The 27047-nt window shown below is 35.3% G+C and overlaps 1 protein-coding gene across 1 annotated transcript in view; it reads left to right on the top strand.

The window, feature by feature from the left end:
• Positions 1–27047, top strand: part of LOC145261199 (neprilysin-1-like) — a 1350287-nt gene that overhangs the window by 1189230 nt on the left and 134010 nt on the right. The window contains exon 10 of the mRNA XM_080119525.1: positions 5251–5344. Coding sequence (XP_079975651.1) covers positions 5251–5344 — 94 coding nt within the window. The remainder of the gene's footprint in view (positions 1–5250; positions 5345–27047) is intronic.

The following is a 27047-nucleotide window of genomic DNA, read 5'->3' as shown; positions in this document are numbered from 1 at the left end:
AACTAATTAAAAAAAATGCGAAACTAATTAAAAAATATGCGAAACTAATTAAAAAAAATGCGAAACTAATTAAAAAAAATGCGAAACTAATTTAAAAAAATGCGAAACTAATTAAAAAATAATTGGGAGTTAAAATATATATAAATAAAACAGTAGCTGTGTGTGTGTGTGTGTGTGTCTGTCTGTCTGTCTGTAAATAATTAACTCTAATTCTCTCTCCTCTGATCTTGAGCGCGTGGTACAATGGGGGGAAGAGGTGGCTGCTCACTTTTAATGCATTCAAAACCAAGCTTCTATCTTTACATCATCAACGTTCTGATACCCATCTGGCATCAATTGAAATGGATGGATCTCGTCTTGGAGAGGCTCCATGTTTTGACAAGCTTCTGGATTTGACCTTTACTCCTGATGAATGGAACACGTACATCAAATCTGTTGCCAGGGACGCTAGGAAAATGGTGGGATCCTTCTACCGCTACAGAAGATATCTCACTACTGATGCAATTCTCCATCTGTATAAAAGCCAAGTACGTCCAAGGATGGAGTACTGCTGCCACATCTGGACAGGAGCTGCTAAAAACAGCCTATCCTGCCTTGACAGAGTACAAAATAGACTTTGTGGTTTAGTGGGGGATGCCCTTTTCTCTTCCCTGCAACCTCTCTCCTACAGAAAAGACGTTGCGAGCCTGTCTTTGTTTTATCGTCATTTCCATGGCGGGTGCTCGTCTGAGCTCCAATCCGTCGTCCCCCTTTGTCAATCTTTCACGGGAACCACCCGTCTTTCTGAAACTACTGTCAATAATTTTTCCCACTCTTTATCTATGCCTAAATCCAAACGTAGATTCCATGAGCAAAGCTTCTTTCTTAGAAGTGAACGCCAGTGGAACTCTCTGCCGCTTGCCTGTTTCCCACCTGACTACAACTTGGACGTCTTCAAGTCCAACACAGACAAACTCATGAAAAACCGCCCCCTTAAGTAAGACACTCTATCAAACCCCCCAATACTAATGATTACTACAATACTATCTCATTGATTACTGTACACGCAATAACCCTTATCCCTGAGTGGCCTTCGGGCCTTGATAAGTGGTGACCCCCATGTAAAAAAAAACAAAAAACTGATAAACTCTTTAACCACTGGTTACAAAACACTGAAATTAAGAGGCAACAGTAACACCAAGGATGGTTTATAAAAATCTTTGTTTGGATGAATGAATTATGCGTAAAGGGAAGTTGAAATGCAAAATGTTCATTTCAACTTTCTGACATATTTATACTTCTTTCTGCGCATGCTCAAATTTAATTCATTTCTTAAACGGATTTGATATTAAATCTTTCATGCCAATCTCCCGATGGCTACGCTGGTGCGCTATATATTTTGGTCTCAATTCTAGCTGATGGCACCCAAGTCGTTTTTTTTTTAATTTTTGAAATCACTAATTTATATCAGGTACAATATAATATTCAATAGAGCATTTTGGCTCTGTAATAATAAATACAAAATCTGCATGAATTAAAATATATTTAAGCGTATTTTACGACCTGGGAAGGCCGCTCCCTTAAGCTAGCTATATATATTTTATGAGAATACAGTTTTCAAAAGAAAAGCAAAAGGGCCGATGAATCGCTTTTTAGCCTTCATTGGCAATCACATAGAGATGTTGTGTGGATAAATATACTGGTTGCCATCATTTCGCCGAGTGCAAGGAAAGGTGTTCATCACATAAAGACTTTGTCTCAATTAATGAAATGCCATTAAAAGTGAATCTGTGTTGTTACATTTCACGATGATGATGATGATGATGATGATGATGATGATGATGGTGGTGGTGGTGGTGGTGGTGGTGGTGGTTGTGGTGGTGGTGGTGGTGGTGGTGGTGGTGGCCGAGTCGTCAATTTCGTTTTAGTCTATCAAATTTTTTAAATACGTAAACACTCGGCAGTGGAATAGAGAACACACTCAGCTTGATTATAAAAAATATTTGTTGTTTATTTCTGTACATTTAAGTTTTTAATGACAAACTGACAAATTTGATTTCGCATGACGGGGTTGGTTGGTTGGTGTATAGAAAACTGTGTTGCTCCGCATTCGTTGTCGTTGTCCCTGTCTCTCGCTGTATGTCCCTTTTTATGTGGTCTAGAATGAAGATCCGACATTCCATCACATTGTTTCGCAAGAATGTGGTCACTCGCTTTGACGTCATCTCCCGGGATCTCCCAGACTTGTGACCGACTTTGTTGTTTGCCGTCTTTGACCATACATAGATTCCGCACGTGACCCTTGGTTACGTTTTCTGGCCAAATTTATTGTTTAGCCTCGTACCTACCGGGGTCTCTTATACAACAGTATAACAATTACAAGAAACCGTCCCAACCACCGATTGTCATGACTAATAACACTTTACTTGATAGCTCATTGTTCAAACTCCTCAGTTAAACATTTGTTCTTCCTTGGGGGGGGTCACCACTTATCAAGCTCCAAAGGATAACGGTTAATAAGCGTTAGGTAGATAGTAATACGTAACCACGATGATCAGTAATGGTTGAACTTGGGATGGTTTAATTATATTAAAGGACGGCTAAACAAGAACCTATTTACATAAGACTTGAAAACGGCTCTAGAAGTGTAAGCCATGTTGGCTAAATAGTTTTTAGTTGCTAGCAGGGTATCAGATTTGTTCTTTAAAAAGTAAACCATTATTAAACATAAGTGGTCACTTACGAAATTCAACACATATCTATAATGTTCTCTGACCATCGGTTCCACGGGACCGTTCAAGTCACAATGCACCATTGATAGGATTTTTTTGGCCTTCTTGTCTGATATCTTGCTTTGATAGTTTGTCATTTTCCCCTGCGTACAGATGTCGCAGTTGAATTTTTTTGATGTTTGTATTTTCATTCCATCAATTACAGTCGGCAACTTTTTGGTATCAGGAATATTGCCATGTCCAAAAATTTTATACCATGTCTGTAGATCATGGCAGGCGGCTTTCGATGGGACTACGCTATTTAAATAATATAGTCTTCCATTTTCTTTAATGTCGAATACAGTTCCATTCGGGTATACCAGTTTTGATTTATTGGGGCTAAAGTTTATATTTGCACCTTGTTTAGAGGCAGCTTGTACAGAAAATATATTTTGTTTAATTTTTGGGATTAGAAGAGCGTTTTCTAAAATACAGAAACATAGTTCACCTTTATTGTTCCTTAGCGAGACGATATCATTGACTCGACTCCCGTCAGCTAGTTCTACAAAATGATTTTGTGGCTTAAAGTTGGGATCAAAATTTATAAAATCAGATTCCTTTGTAATCACATGTGCCGTGGCCCCACAATCGACAAGAAAATTATTATTGTTTGTTGAAGCAGTGAACGTACACGAAAATAAAAATGCATATTTGCTAACAGAGCTCTCCACATTTTTAATGGAGTCGCCATTTTGAGTCCTGTATCTACATTGGAAACTCTTGTGATTGGGTCGTCCACAATTATAGCAAATAATTTTTGTACTTTTCTTAGGAGAAAAATTGTTTTTGGCAAAGTTGCGGTTTTTATTCCTGGCATGGGTATAATTTAATTTTGGTGTTTTAATGTGTGTATTTTTAAATTTCATGATATTTGTAGATTCGTTTTTTTTTTTCTGTGATCATTTTTTCAGTTTCCTCGTAACTTCTGAGTGCTACCTTGAATTGGCTAAAAGTCATGGGTTTTTCTTTCTGGGTTATCACGGTAGTAAATGGCTTGAAATCACTCGGTAATCCCTTAAGGACCATGGAAATTAACAGACTGTCACTTATAACTTCACCAGACATTTTTTAAGAATTTGCAGTTGTTTCGGCTCTTATAATATAATCAGTAATAGTTTCGGCTTCCATTCGTTTTACAGAAGTCAGTTCAGTGAATAAAGAAATAATTTTGGGTTTTCCTTTCGATAGTTAATGCTCTCTCAATATGTTTAATGCTTTGCAGCCGTCGTCCAGGGCTTCTCTCATTACTAGTGATAGACTTCGGTCATCTAAACACTGAATTAATTCAGCAAAGACAGTTGCGTTCTTTTCAATGAAATCGGGGTCGTTTCTGTTTTCAGGTTGTGTTTGTAGTACTTTGTGTAGCTTTTGGATTCATAGATATCCTAGAAATTTAACTTGCCACAATTCGAATTTTGATTCGGATCCATCGAAATAAAGACGCACGCTGGGCCCATAACCTCTAGAAGTGTAAGCCATGTTTAGTTTCAGAACAGTTTCCGATGGTTCGTTGTTCTACACAAGTCCTGAGAGGTGACTGGTTTGCAGTAGACAGTTCCACAGAGCAAAAGATTCTTGGAAAAAACATGCGAAATTGCTACAGAAAAGGTTTAACATTTATGGAGCAACTCTGGTTTCTTTTTTTTTTTTTTTGGTAGCAGAACGTGAATTAATTCGATTCGTCAGCTCCTAGCAGCATCGTTTATAAATAGAATCGCCCGACTGTGTGAGATCATACCCCATTATGAATCAAAAATATTGCAACAACCGCCATGTTATAGTCAACTGGAAAGCAGTTCCACGGTATTGTATTCCACAAACGGACAGTTTCAAGAAAGAAACTTTCGTCTGGTCCTAGGCACAGATAGAAAGGGAGGGAAATTTTTGATAATTGTTATAACTAGACGAGTACTTGTTGCAAAGATTTTACAGGGGAGGGAAAAGAGAGTGAAGCTCAGTCGAGCACCTACCATAAAATTAATGATAGAGCAGTTAATATGAATTGAAACAAATACATTGAAGACCAAGGCTGCTGCAAATAAGATGGGCTCCCTCTACCATGCTAGAAAAAAACTCACACCTGACACTATCCTGAATCACTACAAAGCCACTATTTGCCCATGCATGGATCATTGTTTTCACACCCAGGCTGGTTCATTTTTCTCCCTTTTTTTTATTCTCTTGCTGAGTGTCTAATGAAAAACTTCTGAATAAAAAGCTGTCTTTTTTTTTTTTTTTTATTAGGGAAGGAATTTTTTTTTTCTTGTTATATTTGCGATTAATTCTGATTTTGCTTGCTAGGCAGTTTACGACCAACTTTGCCTTTAAATTTAGTGAACAGATTGTGATTGAACCTAATTTGGGCGCATGTATTATTTTTGTATTTATTTTTACTGGTTCATCAATAATATTATTTCAGAATGTTGATTGATTTCTTATGAATTTGGATTCTTTAAAAAAAATACTTCTTTGATTTTTTTTTTTTTTTTTTTTTTTTTAGACTTTTGGCAAATTACTTGGTTTGGAGAATCATGATGAACAGAGTGAATAATTTACCAGAAAAATATAAAGCAATGATGGAAGAATATCAGAAGGTAAACAGAGTTTTGTTTTGTTTTTTTTTGTTTTGTTTTGTTTTGTTTTGTTTTTTGGATTTTTTTTGTTTTGTTTTTTTTTTTTCAATTTTATATTAAAGAGGGCGGAAGGGGGTTATAAAATACGCCTAACTTTATTTGAATTTATGCAGATTTCGTATTTACGGGGTGGAACGATAAAAGTGTCGCCTCTAAAAAAAGAACACTACACTTTTATTTAAAAACTTTTATTGAAAAAATCAACTCGGGTAACTTGACTCAATCACAGCCTAAATACGGATCCGAAACTGGAAGCATGCCTTTTTCACAAGCGCCAGCAGGAGTTTGGCGAATACTCGGTGGATGGCAGCGATCAAGCAAGCTTTGGTGTTGTGGGAGATCATTTTGGTGAGTTTCTCAACGAATGACTAAATGAAGTAGCCCAGCAGATTCAGGTCGGGAGAGGAAAGGGCCAGTGAGAGAAGAGTACAAAGTTGTAGAACTCTTTCTGAAACAAAGCCTGAGACTCTTTGAACTTGTGGGTCGGCGCCGAGTCCTGGTGCCACACCCAGGATCTGCCAGCGGCCACCTGATTACATCAGGAGATCAGCACATTCTTCAGCGCATCCACGTACACTTTGGTGTTGACTTTCAAGATGACTTCAAAGATGTGAGGTGGCATGTGGTGGCCCTTGCTTGAGCCACACCAAAGACCATAACCGTGGCCAGAAACTTTTTTTTTCCCTAATCCTGGGCACGTCTCTGTTATTCGTGGTAATCCAGTGATGCATTTTGAGGGTGCTGGCAATGGTCCTGTTGTCATAACTTGGATCTGTAGAGAGTTGTACAGTGGCGCATCTCCTATCTCGCTCATTGGACATTGTGTCACTTTTAGACATGATAGAAGGCTCCTCTTGCTTTTAGGATTTGTACATAACTGAACAACTAGTAAATGATCTGCAACGTAAAAAGAAAACTGGTTTTCTTCAAATGGAAATGGAATTATGTCGTCTTTTCTAGGGTAACAATTTTGGCATTCCACTCTGTATTATCACAGAGCCAATTTTCTATTGAATATTATATATATATATATATATATATACCCAAATTTACCTACATTCCTACATTTGTATATATAGTGTCCTGGCAGATCACTAAAGTTAAGGCAATTATGAGCTTGGGAAGTACCAGATGGGTGAACATTTGGAAAGGCTAGCTGCTGTATGTTCTGTGCTGAATTGTAGAAATTTCCGAATTGGTATCTAGGGCGTGTTTAATTTACAGAGGTAGATGCACCCTCGAATAAACTTGCCTGGTGGGTAGGCAACAATGTAGTTCTCCACGTAACGGTGCACCAGGAACTTGCTTCAAGATACCTTCCTGAACCTGCATGTCAAGCACATGTTTGTCACAGCGAATGTTTACATCTCAAGTGTATGCAACACGAAGTTGTGCCCCGTAGATCACCTTCACAGTTGGGGCTGGGCCAATCCTAATGAGCAAAATGTATACTTGTATTCGAGTAGCGATTTTAAAAGTTTTTTAAAAATGACTTGGCTGTCATCAGCGAGAATCGAAACCAAAACATTTAGCGCTTCAGCGTTCCCTATCGTTTGAGCTAACATGGCAGATAGATAAAGAAAAGATTTAAAAATTAAACCACTTCTAGCTATGATTGAATTTGCACATGCGTAAAACTAACATAAATATGTCAGTAAATTAAAATGAACAGTTTGTATTTCAACTTGCCGACATATTTCTGTACGCATTTTTACTCGTTATCCTTGGTGTATGATTACTATTCCAATCAATTAAATATTTACACAAGGACACACACACACACACACACACACACACACACACATATATATATATATATATATATATATATATATATATATATATATATATACTAGCAAACAGTTAATAAAACATGTTAAAAAACACTTTGAAATGAGTTAAAAAACATATTTTATCTGAAAAGGAAACACTAGATAAGTGGATAGTCCTTAATCCGCGGAGTTTCGAAGAAATACTTTCCTTCTCATCAGAGGGTAGGAATTAGCAAAATGCGGGATCGGATTTTGCATGCAAAAGTATTTGATAAAACAACAAGTAAGTCAAAGATCTTACTTGAAAACAAAAAGGTGAAGCAGAGGGAATATGGTGAAGAAAAAGGTGATTACACATGAATGGATAGTCTGGTGGAAGATAAATAATCCGGTGACGGTAAAATCCAAATGTATAACTTCAATTTTAATTGAATTTCCATTTGCACAAGTAAAATACAAGGAAATCCCGTAATTGGAAGAAGATGGTCCATAATAATCCAAAGGCAGAAATCCATGGAAAAATTCACAAAAATGTGTACAAAGAAAAAAGGAAAAAATTCCAATATATATATATATATATATATATATATATATATATATATATATATATATATATATATATACGGTTTTATTTATATAGACTGCCAGACAATATAATGCTTTTATTGGGATATTTTAATACCGAAGTAAAACATAAGCTCAATAATTAATATGGTATATCAATAAGAGCTATCCTATATTATTATGGTATCATTCGAAATATTCAAAACCTATTAATTCCCCCTCCTACCCTCATGACCTTGTGATTTTCACCTCTTCTCGGTCATGAAGTTGTTTATGAAAGGAAAGCAACCCTTAGATGATGCATCCATAATTTCCGAAGTCATATTCTGATTGGAGGACCAACCTGGGGTATACTATAAAAACCGGTCATCAAACATGCATTAAAAGATGAGAGAAATATGTAACTTTGCAGTTGTATGTTTTCTTATGTAGAGAAAGACTAATAACTGTGCCATGTTTCGTTGGTCTACTGCTATGAGAAGTGAATCAGTGGTATTACTCATTGAACGTCTCGTGTTCAAAGATGAATTTGGAAAGGTGTCAAGAAAATGAGTCAAGGGTCTTCACAACACTGATTACACACCATGAAACCTGGATCTATTACTATGATCTAGAGATCAAATCCTAATCAATGGAGTAGAAGCGCTTGGGGTTACTACCTCCAAAGATGCAGCTCTCTGCTGGCAACATCATGCTCACGGTCTTCTGGAACCAGGACAGAGTAATAATAACAGATTTCCTAGCAAGTGGTATTATAATTACAGGAGTCTATTATTCTTTGATTTTGAGGAAATTAAGAGAAGCTATCAAAATCAAGAAGCGGGACAAGATCAACAAACGTGTCCCCTTCTCTGCAAGATAACTCTGGTTCATAATGCGCATGTCGCCAGATCAGAAGCAAGAGTCCCTTATTCTTTCGGTATTGCACTCCCTAACTTTCACTTTTCCCAATCATGAAGTTGGTTTTTATTTTGTTTTGGTTTTTTTACATGAGGTCACCACTTATCAAGGCTTGGAGGCCGCTCGAGGATAAGGGCTACTGAGTGTACAGTAGTCAATGGGGCAAGATTGTAGTAATCGTTAGTAGTGGAAATTTGGTAAATTGGATTACTTAAAGGGACGGTTCATCAAGAATTTGGTCACGTTGGACTTAAAGACTGGGAAACAGGCAAACAGGAGAGAGTTTCTCAGGCGTGTAATTCTAAGAAGCTTTGTTCATGGAATCTACATTTTGGTTTAGGCACAGATAAAGAGTGGGGAAAATTGTTGACAGTGGTTTCAGCTAGACGAGGAAAACGTTTCCCAGATGATGCAGTATTGATTTCTGAAATCACATCATAGTTGGAGGACCAACCTGAGGTGGTCTTAAAAATAAAACATTAAAAACGCTCTCCAGAGCTGCATTAAACGATGAGAGAAAAGTCTAAATCTGGGTGGCTCTTATGTAGAAAAAGACTAATAACTGTGGCAAGTTTTGTTGCTCTACTGCTATCAAAAATGGGTCAGAGGTATTATTTATTGAACGCCCCTCGTATGTTAAAGATTGCCAGGCAATATAATTCTTCTAATGGGATATTTCAATACCGAAGTTGAATATAAGCTCAACGATTAATATGTTATAGCTATTAGCTTATTATTAGCGTATTATTAAGATACCATTCGAAATACTCAAAATATAGGCTGTCCAAAAAGTCGCTGAAGGGTTGAATTTTTTGTCATTTTATCATTAATGTTTAGTTATTTTCGCTATTTCAGATATTTTATAGATAATATTTTATAGATAATATTTTATAGATAATATTTTATAGATAATATTTTGGAAATTAATTTTGAATAATTATAGTATTGAATAACGCATGCAAGTTATGAAATTTTTTACTAAAATCAGGGATCAATAGTTTTGACCCAAAGAGCTTATTGACGGCATTTTAATGTAAGAGATAGCCCAAGTCACACCATTTTTTCTTGTGGGAATATCTTAAAGAAAGAGTCTTTGTTAACAAGCCCCAAACCCTGCAAGAATTGAAGGAAAACATCAGGAACGAAATAAGGGAGTTAAATCGCAATCCAGAGATCCTGCAATCTATCATGAATAATGTTTTGGAAAGAGCACAAATATGTGAAGCTGAAAATGGGAAACATTTAAAAGACATTTTTTTTTCATAATTAAAGATTGTTTGAATTTTGGCATTTTTTTATGAATTTCCCAATGTCTTAGTCAGATTGTGTCAAAATTACAGAAAGATATCTTCAAAAATAAAGAATCTATTTAAGTTCAAAACCCTTCAGTGACTTTTTAGACAGTCTGTATATTAATTATATTAAAATTTCAAATATAAATGATTAAAGAATTTGATGGAACAAATTTGAAAAGGTAAACAGACATCTGTTTTGCTTTTTTCTTTTTTTTTTGTTTCAATTTTATAAGAATGGCTAATTTACATCCTATGTCAAAAATGAGGAGGAAAAAATTATGTTCTGCCTGTGTTCACTCTAGTTATCATATTTTTAAACTCTTTTTGCATCAAGCAAGGTGTATTACCACTTAGACATGAGGGGCTACTAATTGGGATCACGTCTACAGGGGAGTATGTGGGGAGTTGAGCAGCGAGATGTTTGCTCACATTACATTTAAATTTCTGCATGTCAATACAGTCAGCGAAGCAAGAAACAGGGAGGGAATTCATAAGTCCAGCAGTTTGAGAGAAGAAACTATTAAAGTAAATCTAGGAACCACAACAGTGAAGGGGTGGGATTTTGCTGCTTGCCAGGTTAGTCAATCGTAAGTACTTCAAGAGGATACAAGTGCTATGAATTCATCAGAGCACATTCCATTTAAAGTACTTGCAAAACAGCTTGGTCAATAGTGTGAGATGTATTAGATTGGAAACTCTCGTTTTTTGGATCCTATCTATGAGAGACAAGTGAAAGTTTCATCAGCACAGATATGGTAAAAATTAGTGATGGGAGGATTCCAAAAATTCTCCCGATTCTGATACAATTACCGATTCCGATTTAAATTCCTGATTGCGATACAATTAACGATTCCAATTTAAACTCCTGATTCCGATACAATTACTGATTCTGATTCTGATGCAATTACCGGTTCTGTTTTAAATTCCCGATTTCGATACAATTACTAATTCTGATTCAAATATAATTACCGACTCTGATTCCGATATAATTACCGATTCTGGTTCCGATATAATTACCGATTCTGATTCCGATACAATTGTCGGTTCAGATTCCGATACAATTACCGATTCTAATTCCGATATAATTATCGATTCTGGGTCTGATACAATTACCGATTCTGATTCCGATATAGTTACCGATTCTGATTCCTATACAATTACCGATTCTGATTCCAATATAATTACTGATTCTGATTCCGATACAATTACCGATTCTGGTTCTGATACAATTACCGGTTCTGATTCCGATACAATTACCGATTCTGGTTCCGATACAATTGCCAATTCTGATTCCGATAAAATTACCGATTCTGATTCCGATACAATTACCGATTCTGATTCCGATACAATTACCGATTCTGATTCCGATACAATTACCGATTCTGGTTCCGATACAATTACCCATTCTGATTCCAATATAATTACCGATTCTGATTCCGATACAATTACCGATTCTGATTCCGATATAGTTACCAATTCTGATTCCGATATAATTACCGATTCTGGTTCCGATACAATTACCGATTCTGATTCCGATATAGTTACCGATTCTGATTCCGATAAAATTACCAATTCTGATTCCGATACAATTACCGATTCTGATTCCGATACAATTACCGATTCTGGTTCCGATACAATTACCAATTCTGATTCCGATACAATTACCGATTCTGGTTCCGATACAATTACCGATTCTGGTTCCGATACAATTACCGATTTTGATTCCGATACAATTACCGATTCTGGTTCCGATACAATTACCAATTCTGATTCCGATACAATTACCGATTCTGATTCCGATACAATTACCGATTCTGATTCCGATACAATTACCGATTTTGATTCCGATACAATTACCGATTCTGGTTCCGATACAATTACCAATTCTGATTCCGATACAATTACCGATTCTGATTCCGATACAATTACCGATTCTGATTCCGATACAATTACCGATTCTGGTTCCGATACAATTATCAATTCTGATTCCGATACAATTACCGATTCTGGTCTCGATACAATTACCGATTCTGATTCCGATGCAGTTACCAATTCTGATTCCGATACTATTACCGATTCTGATTTAAATTCCCAATTTCGATACAATTGTCGGTTCAGATTCCGATACAATTATCGATTTCGATTCCGATACAATTACTGATTCTGATTCCAATGCAATTACCGATTCTGTTTTAAATTCTCGATTCCAGTACAATTACCAATTCTGATTCTGATTCTTTTAAAATCCCTAAACATTCAGCTATGGAGTTGTTTTTTCTTTAGATTACCGTAAGAACCCACGTGACATAAGTTATATATTTTCGCAAACGTAAAAAATACACTTGTGCGAGTGATCTATGGATTTTACTTTTGTCTGTAGATTAAAACCAATGAACATTTACCATTTTCTCTTTAGAAGAAGTAATGAAAAATAAAGTTTTAAACAAAAACAAACCAAATTATAAGCAATTAACAAGAATCGTTTTTGGCATCAGAATATAGGCATAATTTTTTCTCGATTCCAATACCATAAAATGTTTCGATTTTCTTGATTATCGGTTCTGATTCCGATGAATCGTCCCAACACTAGTATGGTGGCTTTATAGAAGTATAAGACACTCTCAGGTGTGAGTGATTTTCTAATATGGTAAATATTCATATAAAAATCATAGAATTACTTCATCCATTAATTTATTTTATATAAATTATCATCATTTCTAATGACCTGAAGAAAAAAAAACAGCTATTGCTACCTTGCAAAATTTCTATGATGAGATGTTTCAATACTACAGTTGGTTGGTTGGTTGTTTTTGTTTTACGGCATATCAACCTTTTTCAGGTTATTTAATGCCAAATGTAGTTATTTTGAGGAACGATTTTTAATGGAGTATATATTTTTTTAAGTCAGATTCTATTTAACCCATATTTGGGACTCTAACAGGTACTACCACTCCGGGTCAGAGTGGACCTGGGAGCAATGGCAATTAAAGGGTGGCTCCATACTCCCCAAAGCCCATAAGGTGGGGCCTCACCATCGGATATAGTTTTAGGTCATATCCAGGACCAATACTACAGTTAACATAAGTTCAATAATTAATATTTTTTCCAGCTGACTACAATTTAGTCATCTTCAAGTTTAATGTAAACAAATCCTTGATTAGCCGTCCCTTTAAGTAATCCAATTTACCAAATTTCCGCTAGTAACGACTACTACGATATTGCCCCCATTGACTACTGTATATGCAGTAACCCTTACTCTCGAATAGCCTCTGGGCCTTGATAAGTGGTGACTCCCACGCTAAAAGAAAACAAAACAAAAAGGGATGCAACATTGTAGCAATGTGATAAGCACTGGAGCTTGTTCGATAGTGTCCTGTCTAGGAGGAAGAAATTAGTGGTAGATGCACCAGCCCAGATATGGTAACACTACTTGATGCATAGGCGAATGGTGGCCTTGTATAGGATACTGTCAGGCGTGAGTAAATTTTAGCACGTTAAATATCCATATAAAATTCATAGAATTACCTCAGCCATTTATTTTTTTTTTTTTTTATACAGGGTGTCCATAAAGTCCGTGTGCGCCTTAAAATATTTATAATTTTATTTGTGATTGCAATAGAAATAACATGTAAAAAGGATTTGATTTTGGAACAATTTATTTTAAAATTGCACACGGACTTTATGGACACCCTGTATATCATTATCATTTCTGATGACCTAAAAAAAAAAACAGCTATTTCGAAGCTGAAAAATTTTTATAATGAGATGTTTCAATACTGCAGTTAACATAAGCTCAATAATTAATAGTTTATATTAATTACAGCTTTCTTATTATAATAGGATATCGTTCAATATGTTATAAGACATTTTATAGCAAAGATTGCCGGACATTATTATTCATTTTGCCAATGATGTCCCTTTGTTTTGAATTTAGATACAGGGCAATCCAAAAATAGGATATTGAGATTAGTACGTGTAATTAGTAATAATAAAAGTGTGTTTATACATGAAATTCAAAATTTAAAGATTTTGAAGACTAAAACAAATGTAGAATTTTTTCAAGAAATAAACATTTTATTTATTGAAATTAAATTCCATATTTCGATTGATAACAGAATGATGAAGATTTTGTTATCAATCGAAATATCGAATTTAATTTTAATAAATAAACATGTTTATTTTTTTTTAATTCTGCATTTGAATTTAAAAAAATAAATAAACATTTATTTTTTTAATTCTGCACTTGAATTTAAAAAAATAAATAAACACGTTTATTTTTTTTAATTCTGCACTTGAATTTAAAAAATAAATAAACGTTTATTTTTTTTAATTCTGCACTTGAATTTAAAAAAAAAATAAACACGTTTATTTTTTTAAATTCTGCATTTGCAGAATTTTTTTAGAACCGTTAAATTTTGAATTTCACTCCATATTAGCAATGTTTTAAACAGTTACCTTTTTATTACTGTAACGTCAAGGGTGTGAGTTCGTATAGAAACGTTGTTTTAATTTGAATTTAAAAAATACGCATCAAGTGCACTTGAAAGCCAAATCACAACGTAATATTAGGAAAATAAACAAATATTTTACTTGTTTGAAATTTATCACAAATATATTTCAGAGGTATACTCCATCTTCAGTGTGTTGTTTTGTTTCTTTTTTTTTCCTTTTCTTCTTCCTTGCCATGTTGTAAATTTAACGTTACAAGTATAATATTTGTTTATTTTCCTAATTATTACGTTGTATTTGGCTTTCAAGCGCACTTGATGCTTATTTTATTTTATTTTTTATTACTGTGTTTATACATATTTAATAAGCAGGACTACGATCATCGTTATATATACTTAATAAACAAGTGTCGTATCAGAACAGAGACAACACTTTGATCTATGAAACATGCTGCCAACGCACGCGCGTACACAAACACACACACACACACATATATATGTATATATATATATATATATATAGTCTTTGAAGTTTTTAACCTTTAAAACTATATAAAAAAATATTTTTTTATCATTCATTAGAAAACCATCTACTCAGTAAGTCATTTAATCACCTGCAATCACTGCATCAACTCGCTCTCGAATTTACTATAGTACTAATAATTTATTTTTTAAGGGATCATCAGTTATTTACCATGAAACACTGTTTCGGGGATTTAAATATATATATATATATATATATATATATATATATATATATATATATATATATATATATATATAATTTAATTTAAAGGAGATTAGAATAATAGTCTAAAGAGCTAAGTGTATTTTAATGTAATAGTGAAATTACTAGTTTAATTAAAATACAGGAAATGCTCGTTGTAATTTAGATATATAATAAGCTCGATAGTTAAATGTCCTAGAGCTAATTCAATATTAAGTAATGTGATTTATAATTTAAAAATATATATATATATATATATATATATATATATATATATATATATATATTTCTTATTCCAACTTTGATCAAAATAATTCAGATGATTTTGCTTCTAGAAAACATTTCAAATTCAAGGCATAAGCTTAAGGGATCTTAAGAGGAAATTGAAATTAGATGAATCGTACCTAATTGATGTATAATGACTATGGATGACATTTAATGTAAATCTGAAATATTAAAATACTCAAAAGAAAATGAAATTCGGACAATATTTATCAATTGGTGTCTAATACCTTTCGTTAAAATTTCACAAAATCAGACCAATCTGAATTTTCACAAAGGGCGTCCACTTTCTTTTTATGTTATTTATACATAAGATTAAATTATGTAAACTAAATATAGCCCATATTTTGACCTCTGACACCCAGCAAAATTTATATTGATCGGCTGATTAGTTTAGGGGTGAATCCTATACATGCAAATATATAAACATATACACATACCTAACTTTATATAGAGATGTTTTTAAAAAGAAATCGCTCCAGACACGGCATGAAACCACTTAATGTAAAAAGCTAAAAAATACTACTTCAAAAGGTCAAAGACTTGCCAACAATAAGTGCTAGATGGAATAGATTTTGACCCAGAAAACAGCAATTCTTCCTCCTTTGCCAGAAACATTGCTGATGGAATGTGAGGACTAAAGGACAAAATAAGGGAAGTGAGAGTTACAAGACTATCGAAAGTAAACCAAAGATTCACTTTCTAATCTCCTAATATATAAAGTAATGTGTGGCTAGTCTTGAAAGTTTGACTGATATGTTGATATTAGTTATGGGATGATTCCAATATTTTTCCTGATTCCGATACAATTACCTATTAACATTTCTGATTCCAGTATAATTACAGATTCCAATTCCGATTCGTTTAAAATATTTCAATATTAAGCTATATTTGGGGGGGGGGGAGTGGCGGGGGGGCGTCAGATCACCGTCAATACCATAATATGTACATATATATTTTTCAGTAATGTAAAAGTATACTTGTGGGTAGGAGAGAGCCATAGATTTTAGATTTTTCTGGTAGTTCAAAATATATAAGTAATTATAATTTTATCATTAGTATCTGATATGGAAAATGAAGTCGTAAACAAAGACAAAAAAAAAACAATCGATTTTGGCAGCGGATAAATTGACGCAGTTTTCTTCCGATTCCGATATCCCAAAAAGTTCCGATTTTCCAATTCCCAATTCTGATACCGATTAATCATCCCAACACTAGTGGATATGTAAAAAGTTTCCACATTATTTTTTTATCTCTTTAAATTCCTACCTTAAATAAATATCTGAGGCCACCACCAGCCACTTTTCTACCCTGCTGGCAGTAAATGTACGGATTGGAACGATGAAATTGTCGCCAAGAAAAGACGACGTAATTCCCTTTCCGTTTGATGAAAATCGTTTTTTTTTTTGTTTTTTTGGTTTTTTTTTTTTTTTTGTTGCAGACCATCTACTAGTTGGTCATTTATGTACAAATCCTAAGAGCGATAGAAGCCTTCTATCATGTCTAAAAGTGACACAATGTTCAACAATGCCACCTCACATCTTCGAAGTCAGCTTGAAAGTCAACACCAAAGTGTACCTGAACACGGCGCTGGCCCACGAATTCAAAGAGACTTAGGCTTGGCTTCAGAAAGAGTGCTACGACTTCGTACCCTTCTTTCACTGGCCCGCCTCCTCTCCTGGCCTAAACCCGCTGGACTATTTGAACTGTTTCGTTTGGTCATACGTCGAGAACATCATTAACATGACCTCCCACAACACAGCCAGCCTGATCGCCACTATCTGCCGAATCTTCACCAAGCTTCCGCTGGCATTTGTGGAAAATGCATGCTCTCAGTTCTAGACCCGTATTGAGTCGATGATTTAGGCTGAAGGCGGCTACATTGAATAGATGTCAGCTCTACTACATAATAAAGTTACCTGGATTGATTTTTTTCAATAAAAGTTTTAAAATAAATATGTAGTGTTGTTTTCTTTAGGGTGATAACTTTTATTGTTCCATCTTGTTGTGGCTATACGAAGATGATGACACGAGTTGAGTAAACCATTGTACAGCTCAACTTTTCGTTTTCTTTTTTCTTTTTTTTTCTTTATTTTTTTTTTTTTTTTTTAACAATTTGCGTTGTCAATCTCCGTGAGAAACTGCAGGACAAGTTGTAAATAATTAAGAAAAAAGCTCTTGGTGAGATTTGAACTTGCAGCCGGTGAGGAGGGGCTGGCTACACATGCTATTATGGTTTGCAAGTTTAAAAAGCTTTTCTTCTGTCTATCTTCTATATAAAATATAAAATTATCTTGGTTAATTCTTAATAGCATTGCATTTCTCAAATCGATATTTGGTTCTGCCTAGTCACTTATTATTTATCACTTTGTATTAATATACATATAAAGTTATTGTGTTAGATTTTAAAGTCAGACCTAAGTAGCATTGTATTTTTCAAATCGATATTTGATTCTGCCTAGTTACTCTTTCTTTATCACTTGGCATTAATATATATCTGACCGTTAAAGCTATTGTGTCGGATTTTTAAAGTCAGACCTAAATAACATTGTATTTCTTAAATTGATATTATATATTATATGCTCAGAGGTTCCCGAGGGAGATGAGGAGATAAACTGCTGGCAAGTGACTGACACGGCCTTGACAGGACGTAGATGTGAACCTTAGAAACACACTCTCAGAATCCAAGCGACAAATATGTGAAGTATCAGCGTCTGTGTTTTTCCTGTGTTTGTTTTGTTTTATTTTTCTGCTTGTGGACCCGTGCATCCCCATCGACGGTCGCTAGTGAGAAAATGATGACACAGCCAGAACTAGAAGATGGAGATGAAAGAGAAAGCCATGATACACAACGTTTGGAGTCGGCGACTTGTCGGTGCGGCCACATGAGGTCACGTTTAAAACAAGCAGGTTTTTGGTCCGTGTCGTTAACCACTTAGCCACCGTCACAAGACTCTTATATAGGCAGAAGACTACACATCCGGTGTCAGGTACTTTCTGGTGCTCTCGTAGAAATATCAGGACAGATCTGGAAGACAACATGTCTATGTAGACATAGCCTACATATGCCGTTTATATACGCTTTCTGTTTGAAGTGATAGATTTTTTTTTCTTAAATGAAAAGAAAATGTAAATATGCAAACAATTGATTTGTTTCTGGTCGAGTTAATGATTTTTGCATTGCGATTTCTTTGGGGATTTGTTCCATCAATAATGATTTCGAAATTCAAATGAATGTGTCCATGAAAGACAAATTCTTTGAGGACTTAATCACATATTTACATTCAACCGCCATTAATTTTAATATCCTTGCCTGCGATTTAATTCCTCCTACTCCCTCATTATTTTAAAGATACACATTTAAATAAGCAACCTTATACCATAGTATATAGATACATACCTCTGTCTCTAATATTATATATATATATATATATATATATATATATATATATATATATATATATATCTGTGTGTCTGTGAGTTCGTTTCCAATGGACTCGAAAATGGTTAAGCCGATATTTTTTAATTGCACATGGAGATACTTCATGTGTCTGCCAGTGTTCTTAGATAGTTTTTGAATTGGAATGCCTTCAATGAGTATCGATAATTATAATTGAAATAATCCAATGAAAGACGGAATAGGTTATTTTGACCAAGGGTAACACCTTACACAGCTTAACATCACAAGTGCATTTGAGAAGTTTTATTAGCACACAAGCCGAAAGACCCGATACATAAAATCAGCAGTAGGTTCTTTGATATGACAGGGGGGCGTTCAAAATGAAGATTTCTGTTTAGAGCACAATTGAAACATGATGTTTGACTTTTTGATTTTGAACTTAAATTAAGGCGATTATGTATAATAAATAATTTTATAGAATCAGTAGTAGGTTCCTACTGTGTAATGTTGACTACCATTTACTGTGAGCTAAGTCACTGCGGAGATATATGTTGAAGTTTTCTTCCCAGTGCACCGCGATGGGGCCCCAGCTAGAGAAAATCGATTTGATTGAAAAAAAAAATGGGCGATTTCACCGATTTCGATGACAATGAAAATGTGGGAGTGAGAAACATTCGCCTATCATCATTCAATCCCGAGCAACAATATATATATATTTATCAGTGGTGAAAAACCGGACTAGAGTGCTCAATGTGTAGCCAGAGCAGTATATAGGAAATTTATTACTGTGAGTCCAGAATGAGTTTACATATTGTTTCCGCTAGGGGGATATTCTCAAAAGAAGAGGAAATATCCAACTAGCTTCGGATATTTCCTCTTCTTTTGAGAATATCCCCCTAGCGGAAACAATATGTAAACACATTCTGGACTCACAGTAATAAATCTCATATATATATATATATATATATATATATATATATATATATGTGTGTGTGTGTGTGTGTGTGTGTGTGTGTGTATATATATGTATATATATATGTATATATATATGTATGTATATATATATATGTATATATATATATATATATATATATATATATATATATATATATATATATATAGCACAATCATGATGACATCTGGATTCTTGCTAGATCACCGAAGTTAAGCAACGATGAGCCTGGCCAGTACCAGATGGGTGACCATTTCAGAAGACTAAGCGCTATATGTACCGCGTGTCGTAGAAATCTCCAGGTTGGTATCTGGAAGCACATTAATTCACTGGGAGAGATACACTCCCAGTCTTCATTAAGACTAGGAAACAGTAATTCTGATGTAAAAATCTGCATTGTACTGTATGCTTTGTCTTCTGGCAGTCGTCTGCACCAACAAGGATTAAGTGTGATTGGTTCTACACAAAACCTTCACCACTATAAGCAAATAATCTGTGTGGATTTCTGAACAACTTAACAGTTATGGCGGAAGCTCATACGTCGAATTTAATTGCATAATTTTCTATATTGATACAAACATTATTGCCTACATAGGTGTATACATGTTTCAGTTGTGATTCCTTTTCTGAAAGAAATAGCAGCTGAAACATGGAAATATATATATATATATATATATATATATATATATATATATATATATATATATATATATACAGCTCTACTTGGTATTGAGCACTATTTTATAAACACCGGGTTTTATTAAATAACCATTTAAGAAATCACAGCAATTTTCAGTTTTTAGTTTTGAAGACTTTCTAGAGAGTATAATATGGGCACAACTTCCCATTATAAATTCAAATATTTCACATTTTACTGTTATTAGACACTAAATAAGTAAGATTCCTTGAATTTCAGTTTCTTTTAAGACGTCTTAAGCTTAAGACTTGTGTTTAGGAAGCATAATATGGACACGAATTCCCATTTGAAAACGTAAATATTTCAGATTTGCATTAAATTTGATACATTATTATTACTTTATTAGACACCAATTCAACAAGATTCCATGAAGTCTAATTTCTTCTTAAGGCTTTTTAAGCTTAAGCCTTACATTTTAGAGAATTTTCTCAAATCAAAATCTCTACCTTCATTCACTGCCAATGTGTCACTCATGGTTTGAACTCAGTGTAGTTGTAACACAACAGGAATAGCAGTTCAGTATCCATAGAAGAATACACACGGACATTATCATCTTTCATACTGAATATGAATATAAATGAATAAATATATATATATATATATATATATATATATCTGGGTAGGTTTATCCATTAAAGGCGTTGAGTGAAATTTGAAAATCAAATAAGAGACGTGTTACATTTAACACTTTAAAGCCAAATAACAACGCGAATTTTTTTTTAACCTTTATATATAGATTGAAAAAGGAGTGTATATCTCCAAAATATATCTCTCTTTAAAAATAAACATTCGTTTATTTTATAAAGGTTAAAAAAAAAAATTGTGTTGTTATTTGGCTTTAAAGTGTTAAATGTAACATGTCTCTTATTTGATTTATATATATATATATATATATATATATATATATATATATATAGTAGAAATGGTAATTAATAAAAACTGAAGAAAGTGCTCAATACTGTTGTAGATCAAATATGCGTTTTATTTTTTATTACCATATCTTTCTGTTAAGTTACATTATTGTTTCAGCTACCCGGCCGTTTTTTTTTTTTTTTGCCGTTTGTAGCTTCCTCAGACTTTTACAGAAATTTAAAATAAAATTTACAGAATTTAAAAACGTATATATATATATATATATATATATATATATATAAACACGCTTCTTCAGTCTTTGACAGACTATGGATACCCATGAAAGGGTGCATGCGCATGAAATTTTTTGTGGCAGGAGGCGTGCAATCTCCAACCACACCTCTCCTGAGTCGACATTGTTAAATACCAGTGGCAAGTGAAGTGTATGTACGGAACGACTGGAAACAAATGCCGAGATAAGCGGAGAGCACATACAGCGTCTAGAATTCTCAAATGGTCAACCATCTGGTGCTAACCAGGTTCAATGTTGCTTAACTTTGGTGATCTGACGAGCCTGGTTAGCACCAGATGGGTGACCATTTTGGAATGCTAGGTGCTGTGTGTGCTCTCCGCTTATCTCAGCATTTGTTTCCAGTCGTTCTGTACATACACTTCAGTTGCCACTGGTATTTAACAATGTCGACTATGGAGAGGTGTGGTTGTAGATTGCGCACTTCCTACCACAAAAATTTCATGCGCAGGCACCCCTACGTGAGTATCCACAGTCTGTCAAAGACTGAAAGAGCCTGGTTGTCTGTTCAGAGGGCGTATCCTTTACTCAGCATACAATTCACTACAACGTACCTTAACGAATGTAGATTTTCTTATTTGGCGACCATTAAAATGAAATCCAGAAATCATCTTGATGTTAGAAACGCTATTCGCCTTTCTGTGTCAAAGATGGAGCCGGACATAAGAGACCTCATCATATGAGCTGAAAAGCAAGTGTTTCGTTTTCAGTAAAAATTTCACAGAAAGTACATTTGTGTAAAAAATAATTTTAAATCGGCCCAGCCGTTTCGGAGTTCATGGGAAAACGAACTCACACACGCACACAGACAAAGTGCCTTATGCACTCTCCCACCACAACACAGTTTGTTCGGAAATCCACACATATAACTTGTTTATAGTAGTAAATGCCTTGTGCAGAACCAACCACTTTTTTGGTACAACTGCTAATCTCAGTCGGCGCAATGACTGGCACAAGACAGAGCAGATTAAATGCGTCCCCAGATACCTACCTGGAAATTTCTACATCACAGCGCGGTACATACAGTGCCTACAATTCCCAAATGGTCACCCATCTAGTACTGACCAGGCTAATCGTTGCTTAACTTTGGTGATTTTAGTATATTCTCTCTTAGCTGTCGTTACTTCTATAATACAATTACTTCTAAACTCTATAAACATTTGTCGATTTGTACTGGACTTATGTCGGATAAATCTGCAGTATGCATGTTGCCTCTGAGCAATGGCTGCTGCGCAAGTAGAAGTAAACCGTTGGGGAGAGTGGGGTTTGCTATAGAACTTCTGTGTGGGAATATGTGCTTATATATATATATATATATATATATATATATATATATAAAGCTGAACGTCTGTGTGTGTATCTGGTCACGAATAGGCTCCTATATGGTTGACTATTATAGAAACAAAGTAAAGAAATAAAAAATTTAAAAATTAAAAACAAAAAACGTTTACAAGTGTTTTTAATATAGATGGACATAAGAATACTTTGATAAGTATGTTTTAACTTAAATAGGGATGGTATAATAAAATTGTGGGGTCTGTGTAAGCGTCTGGCCTCCATAGAATGGAAATAGGCACAAACTTTAATAAAGATGTTTCATATCTATCTGCGTAAGCATACTTTGATAATTATGTTTCAGTTTGAAGAAATAAGGTATAATAAAATTATGGGGTGTTCGTTCGCGCCTGACCTCCATAAAATAGAAATATGTCACAAAGTTTAACAAGGTTTATTTTAATATAGATCCACAGAATATTGTGATAAGTGTTTCAGTGTGAACAGCTATGGTATAATAAATTATGGGGTTTATCTATTTTATTTTTACTTTCATCATATTTTGCTTTGGTTTTGATACCCCCAAATTCGAAGCTATCTCTTTACAACCCTTCCTTTTCATAACCTATCATACTTTCATAAATCAGAGTTCATTTTCTTTTGGCTGTTTTTGAACCCAGTCAACGACGGGTACTTTTGCTAGTATATATATATATATATATATATATATATATATATATATATATATATATATATATATATATATATATGAGAAAGAAAATTAAAACTGTAAGTTGAAATTTACAATCAAAATTTATTGTTCGACTGAATACTCCAAAAAACAATTTACAAAATCCTTATTCCACGGAGTTTCAAAGAATACTATTCTTGTTATTCTTCTCATCAGATGACAGAAAGAAATCAGCAAATTATATTTGTAGCAATGCTAGAATTTGCTAGTTAAGGCATTAAGTGAAACCGCAATTTATTGTAGTTATAAATTGCCAAATAAAAAATTGAAAAAACGTTGGATATGTAAAAAATCATGTATAAAAACAAACCGCGTATAATATTTCAGCTTGGATGAAAATCATCTACAGTTGATCCGAAATGCAAAATAGTTCTTTAGAGAGAATGGGTTCCAAAATGTCCAGCGTGGCGATGGATATAATCCGATTGGAATGTCTTCAAAACGGCCGAACTAATGAAAATTGTTTTTTCCGGGCAGTGCAGTAACCCATATATATATATATATATATATATATATATATATATATATATATATATATATATATAGTAAGTTATAAAATATATATGGCGATTAAGCTACACTGAATATTCCGCGTTTAGTGTAGCTTAATCGCCATATAGATTTTATAACTTACTAACTAGCTCTACCTACGTATTGAGCACTTTTGAAGTAAATACTTAAAGTTTACGCATAAATGTATGCTTTCGTATATTAATTTTATGTGAGTAAATTAAGTAGTTATATATATATATATATATATATATATATATATATATATATATATATATATATATATATATATATATATATGAGAGAGAGAGAGAGAGAGAGAAATTCAACATTAAGTTTTAGCCATTTATGCACCAAGGGAAAAGCATACATTCAGTCATAATGATACAATACAATTTCTCCACAAACAATTTATATAAGTCTTGTGGTGTTCTGGTATATCTTGTGGTGCTAGTGGTTGAATAAATGATGAGAAAAACACAGTAACAATTAAATAAAAATGTATTAACGAAAATACATAAAAGAGGTAACTGAACAATGGCAGGATTAGTTGTGAACGACCATCCGCTTCGCGTGTCTGTCGCCGACTCTCTCGTAAACCGTTTTTGTTCCCCGAAAGTAACGTCATGGACGGAAGTGACGTCATGGAATAGTGCATTATTCCTGGTAATAGGGTGCGTCCCCAACAATAAGGTACCTATTTACTATGCCTCCCCACGGGACAGAGTTAGACACCAGGGTCGTTTTTTAACGTGAAGAAAAGGTACAAAAATAAAAATTGTCTCAGTCGTGAAGGATTTCTCCTCCACCGAAAGAGAACAAGAAATGGAAGTGCAGCATCTGAAGAACAGATGGTATTTATTTGCATTATTTATTTGCAAATTAGGCACAAGGCCAATTTTTAATGTGAGGAGTGAAGGGAGGGGGAAGGGAAAAAGGGGACCAGCTCCCGAGAGGTGGGAAATGGGAGCTGGTTAAAGGTCAGGCATGTGGGGTTTCCCCCACATCTGGTCTTTGCTAGTCATAGCTTGCAGCATCTGCCGGAACAGATACTACACTTTGAGGTATTAAATTTTTTATTCATGTTAAAAAAAAATACAGTCAAAATCAACGATGAACAAAAAACTTAGGCACATGGCCAACTCAAAAGGGGGGATTTTGGGGGTCGTTGGTCATCCTTGTTACTCCAGAACTGAACAAAGTCAAAAGTTTCTCCCAGCTAGTATCTTCTTTCACCATAATACCGCATTCACCCTTTCATATTTGGGGACGTCCTACTTAACTCCCAATTTTTAAAACATTTTTTATTGACGTGTAAAAACAAAAAAGATAACAATAAAATGGTACAATAATTCATTTGTGTCGAGGGCGGGGGAAGAAAAAACAAAAGGTGATTAGTAGGACCCTCCCAACCCCGTCTAGTTGATAGACTGCCCGTTCCACTAGGTTTGTAAAAGGAACCTCGCTTCTGCGGGTCAGTCTCTAGGTGGGGATGCCCTCTAGATGGGGGTGAATGGAGAAAAGAAATTTTTGTGGGTAAGGGATGGAGGTTAGTTTGTATTTCTTTTTCTCCAAGATGGGTAAAATTTAGAGGAAGGGGTGAAAACAAAAATTGCAGGTAAGAGGGGATGGAGATCTTGGAGGCTTCCTAATCGGGGAGGGATGGAACACACACTCAGCTAGCTGAGAGGCTACTTGTTTAATTTTACTTTACAGAACTGCGCGTTCCACACCTAGGCGGGGAACACGTATTCAAATTTGGCTCCTCTTCGTACACACAGACTTGCCACATGTATCCATCTTCTGTCAAATGCCGCGCGATGCAGCCTTCTTCTATCACATCTGATCTTCACCCATAGTTGGTATTTAAAGAAAGCGATCAGATCTTGATCAGAAAAAGACAACACCCCCCGGCAACCTTGCAGACGCGACGTCCAAATCACCATTCTCGCCACGGCCAGGATCGTAACGTAGACCATTTGTCTTTCCCGGTCCCACGGCGGCCTCACGTTGTCCACAACATTGGATACAGTAATTGGGCGAGGATGCTCAGGATCGATGCGAGCCGTCACTCCACTGACATACGACCAGTACTGGCGGAGTTCGCGGCAATCGAAGAAAGCGTGATCCGTAGTTTCTACGGCCATTGTCCCACAACGGGGACAATCAGGCGACTCCAAAAACCCGGAACTGCATTGTATATTGTTGAGTGGAAGTGCATTTCGGGCCAATCGCCAGGTCAGAGAGAACTCCGAATTGTTCAGATGACTCGAACCTGGCGCCCAGCTCCACACGGAGCGGATCTCACTCTGCTGCCACCCCAAACGCGCGCATAGCGGGTCGTCAGCAGCCCCCTTCACTAGATCCCTGTGGAGTTCCCTACGGGTAGCAGTCACAAGGTCACTGGACCTTGGTAGTCGTTTTAGCGCGGCTCGGCACTCTTTCATGTAGGCAGATTCTCCCCGCGGCCTGCGACGGCTCTCGATGGAAGGGTCGAGAACGAGGTCGGGGAAGGTGGCAGTAACCACGGGGTGCCACGGTTGGTCATCCTGCATATAGTGGCTCAGGAAGGCCAGCCTCTCAGCATCTCGATGACACTTCAAGTTCGGCATTCCCAAGCCTCCCTCACATGGACGTTGAATACAGACCTGTCTGCTCACCCAGTATCTTCCTCTGTCCCAAAGGAGCGAGGACAAGAGTTCGACAAGAGCTTTTAGGTGTTGTGCAGGCAGGGGAAGTACGGCCAGTTGGTAAAGGATGAGAAGAAAGACGTAAGTGGCGCACGCCTCAGCTCTACCCTTTAAGGAAAGTTTCCTAGGAAGCCACGAATTGACTGCAGCCTCCACCTTTGACCGTACCTCCAACCAATTCTTGTCAAGCTGGAGACCCGGCCCGAACCACACGCCGAGGATCCGGACCGGGCCATCTG

Source organism: Euprymna scolopes, chromosome 37 (genome assembly GCF_053919585.1).
Source record: "Euprymna scolopes isolate OS-2025 chromosome 37, ASM5391958v1, whole genome shotgun sequence".
Taxonomy (NCBI): Eukaryota; Metazoa; Mollusca; class Cephalopoda; order Sepiida; family Sepiolidae; genus Euprymna; species Euprymna scolopes.
Note: the sequence above shows the minus strand (reverse complement) of the source record. Positions and strands in the feature narration are given on the sequence as shown.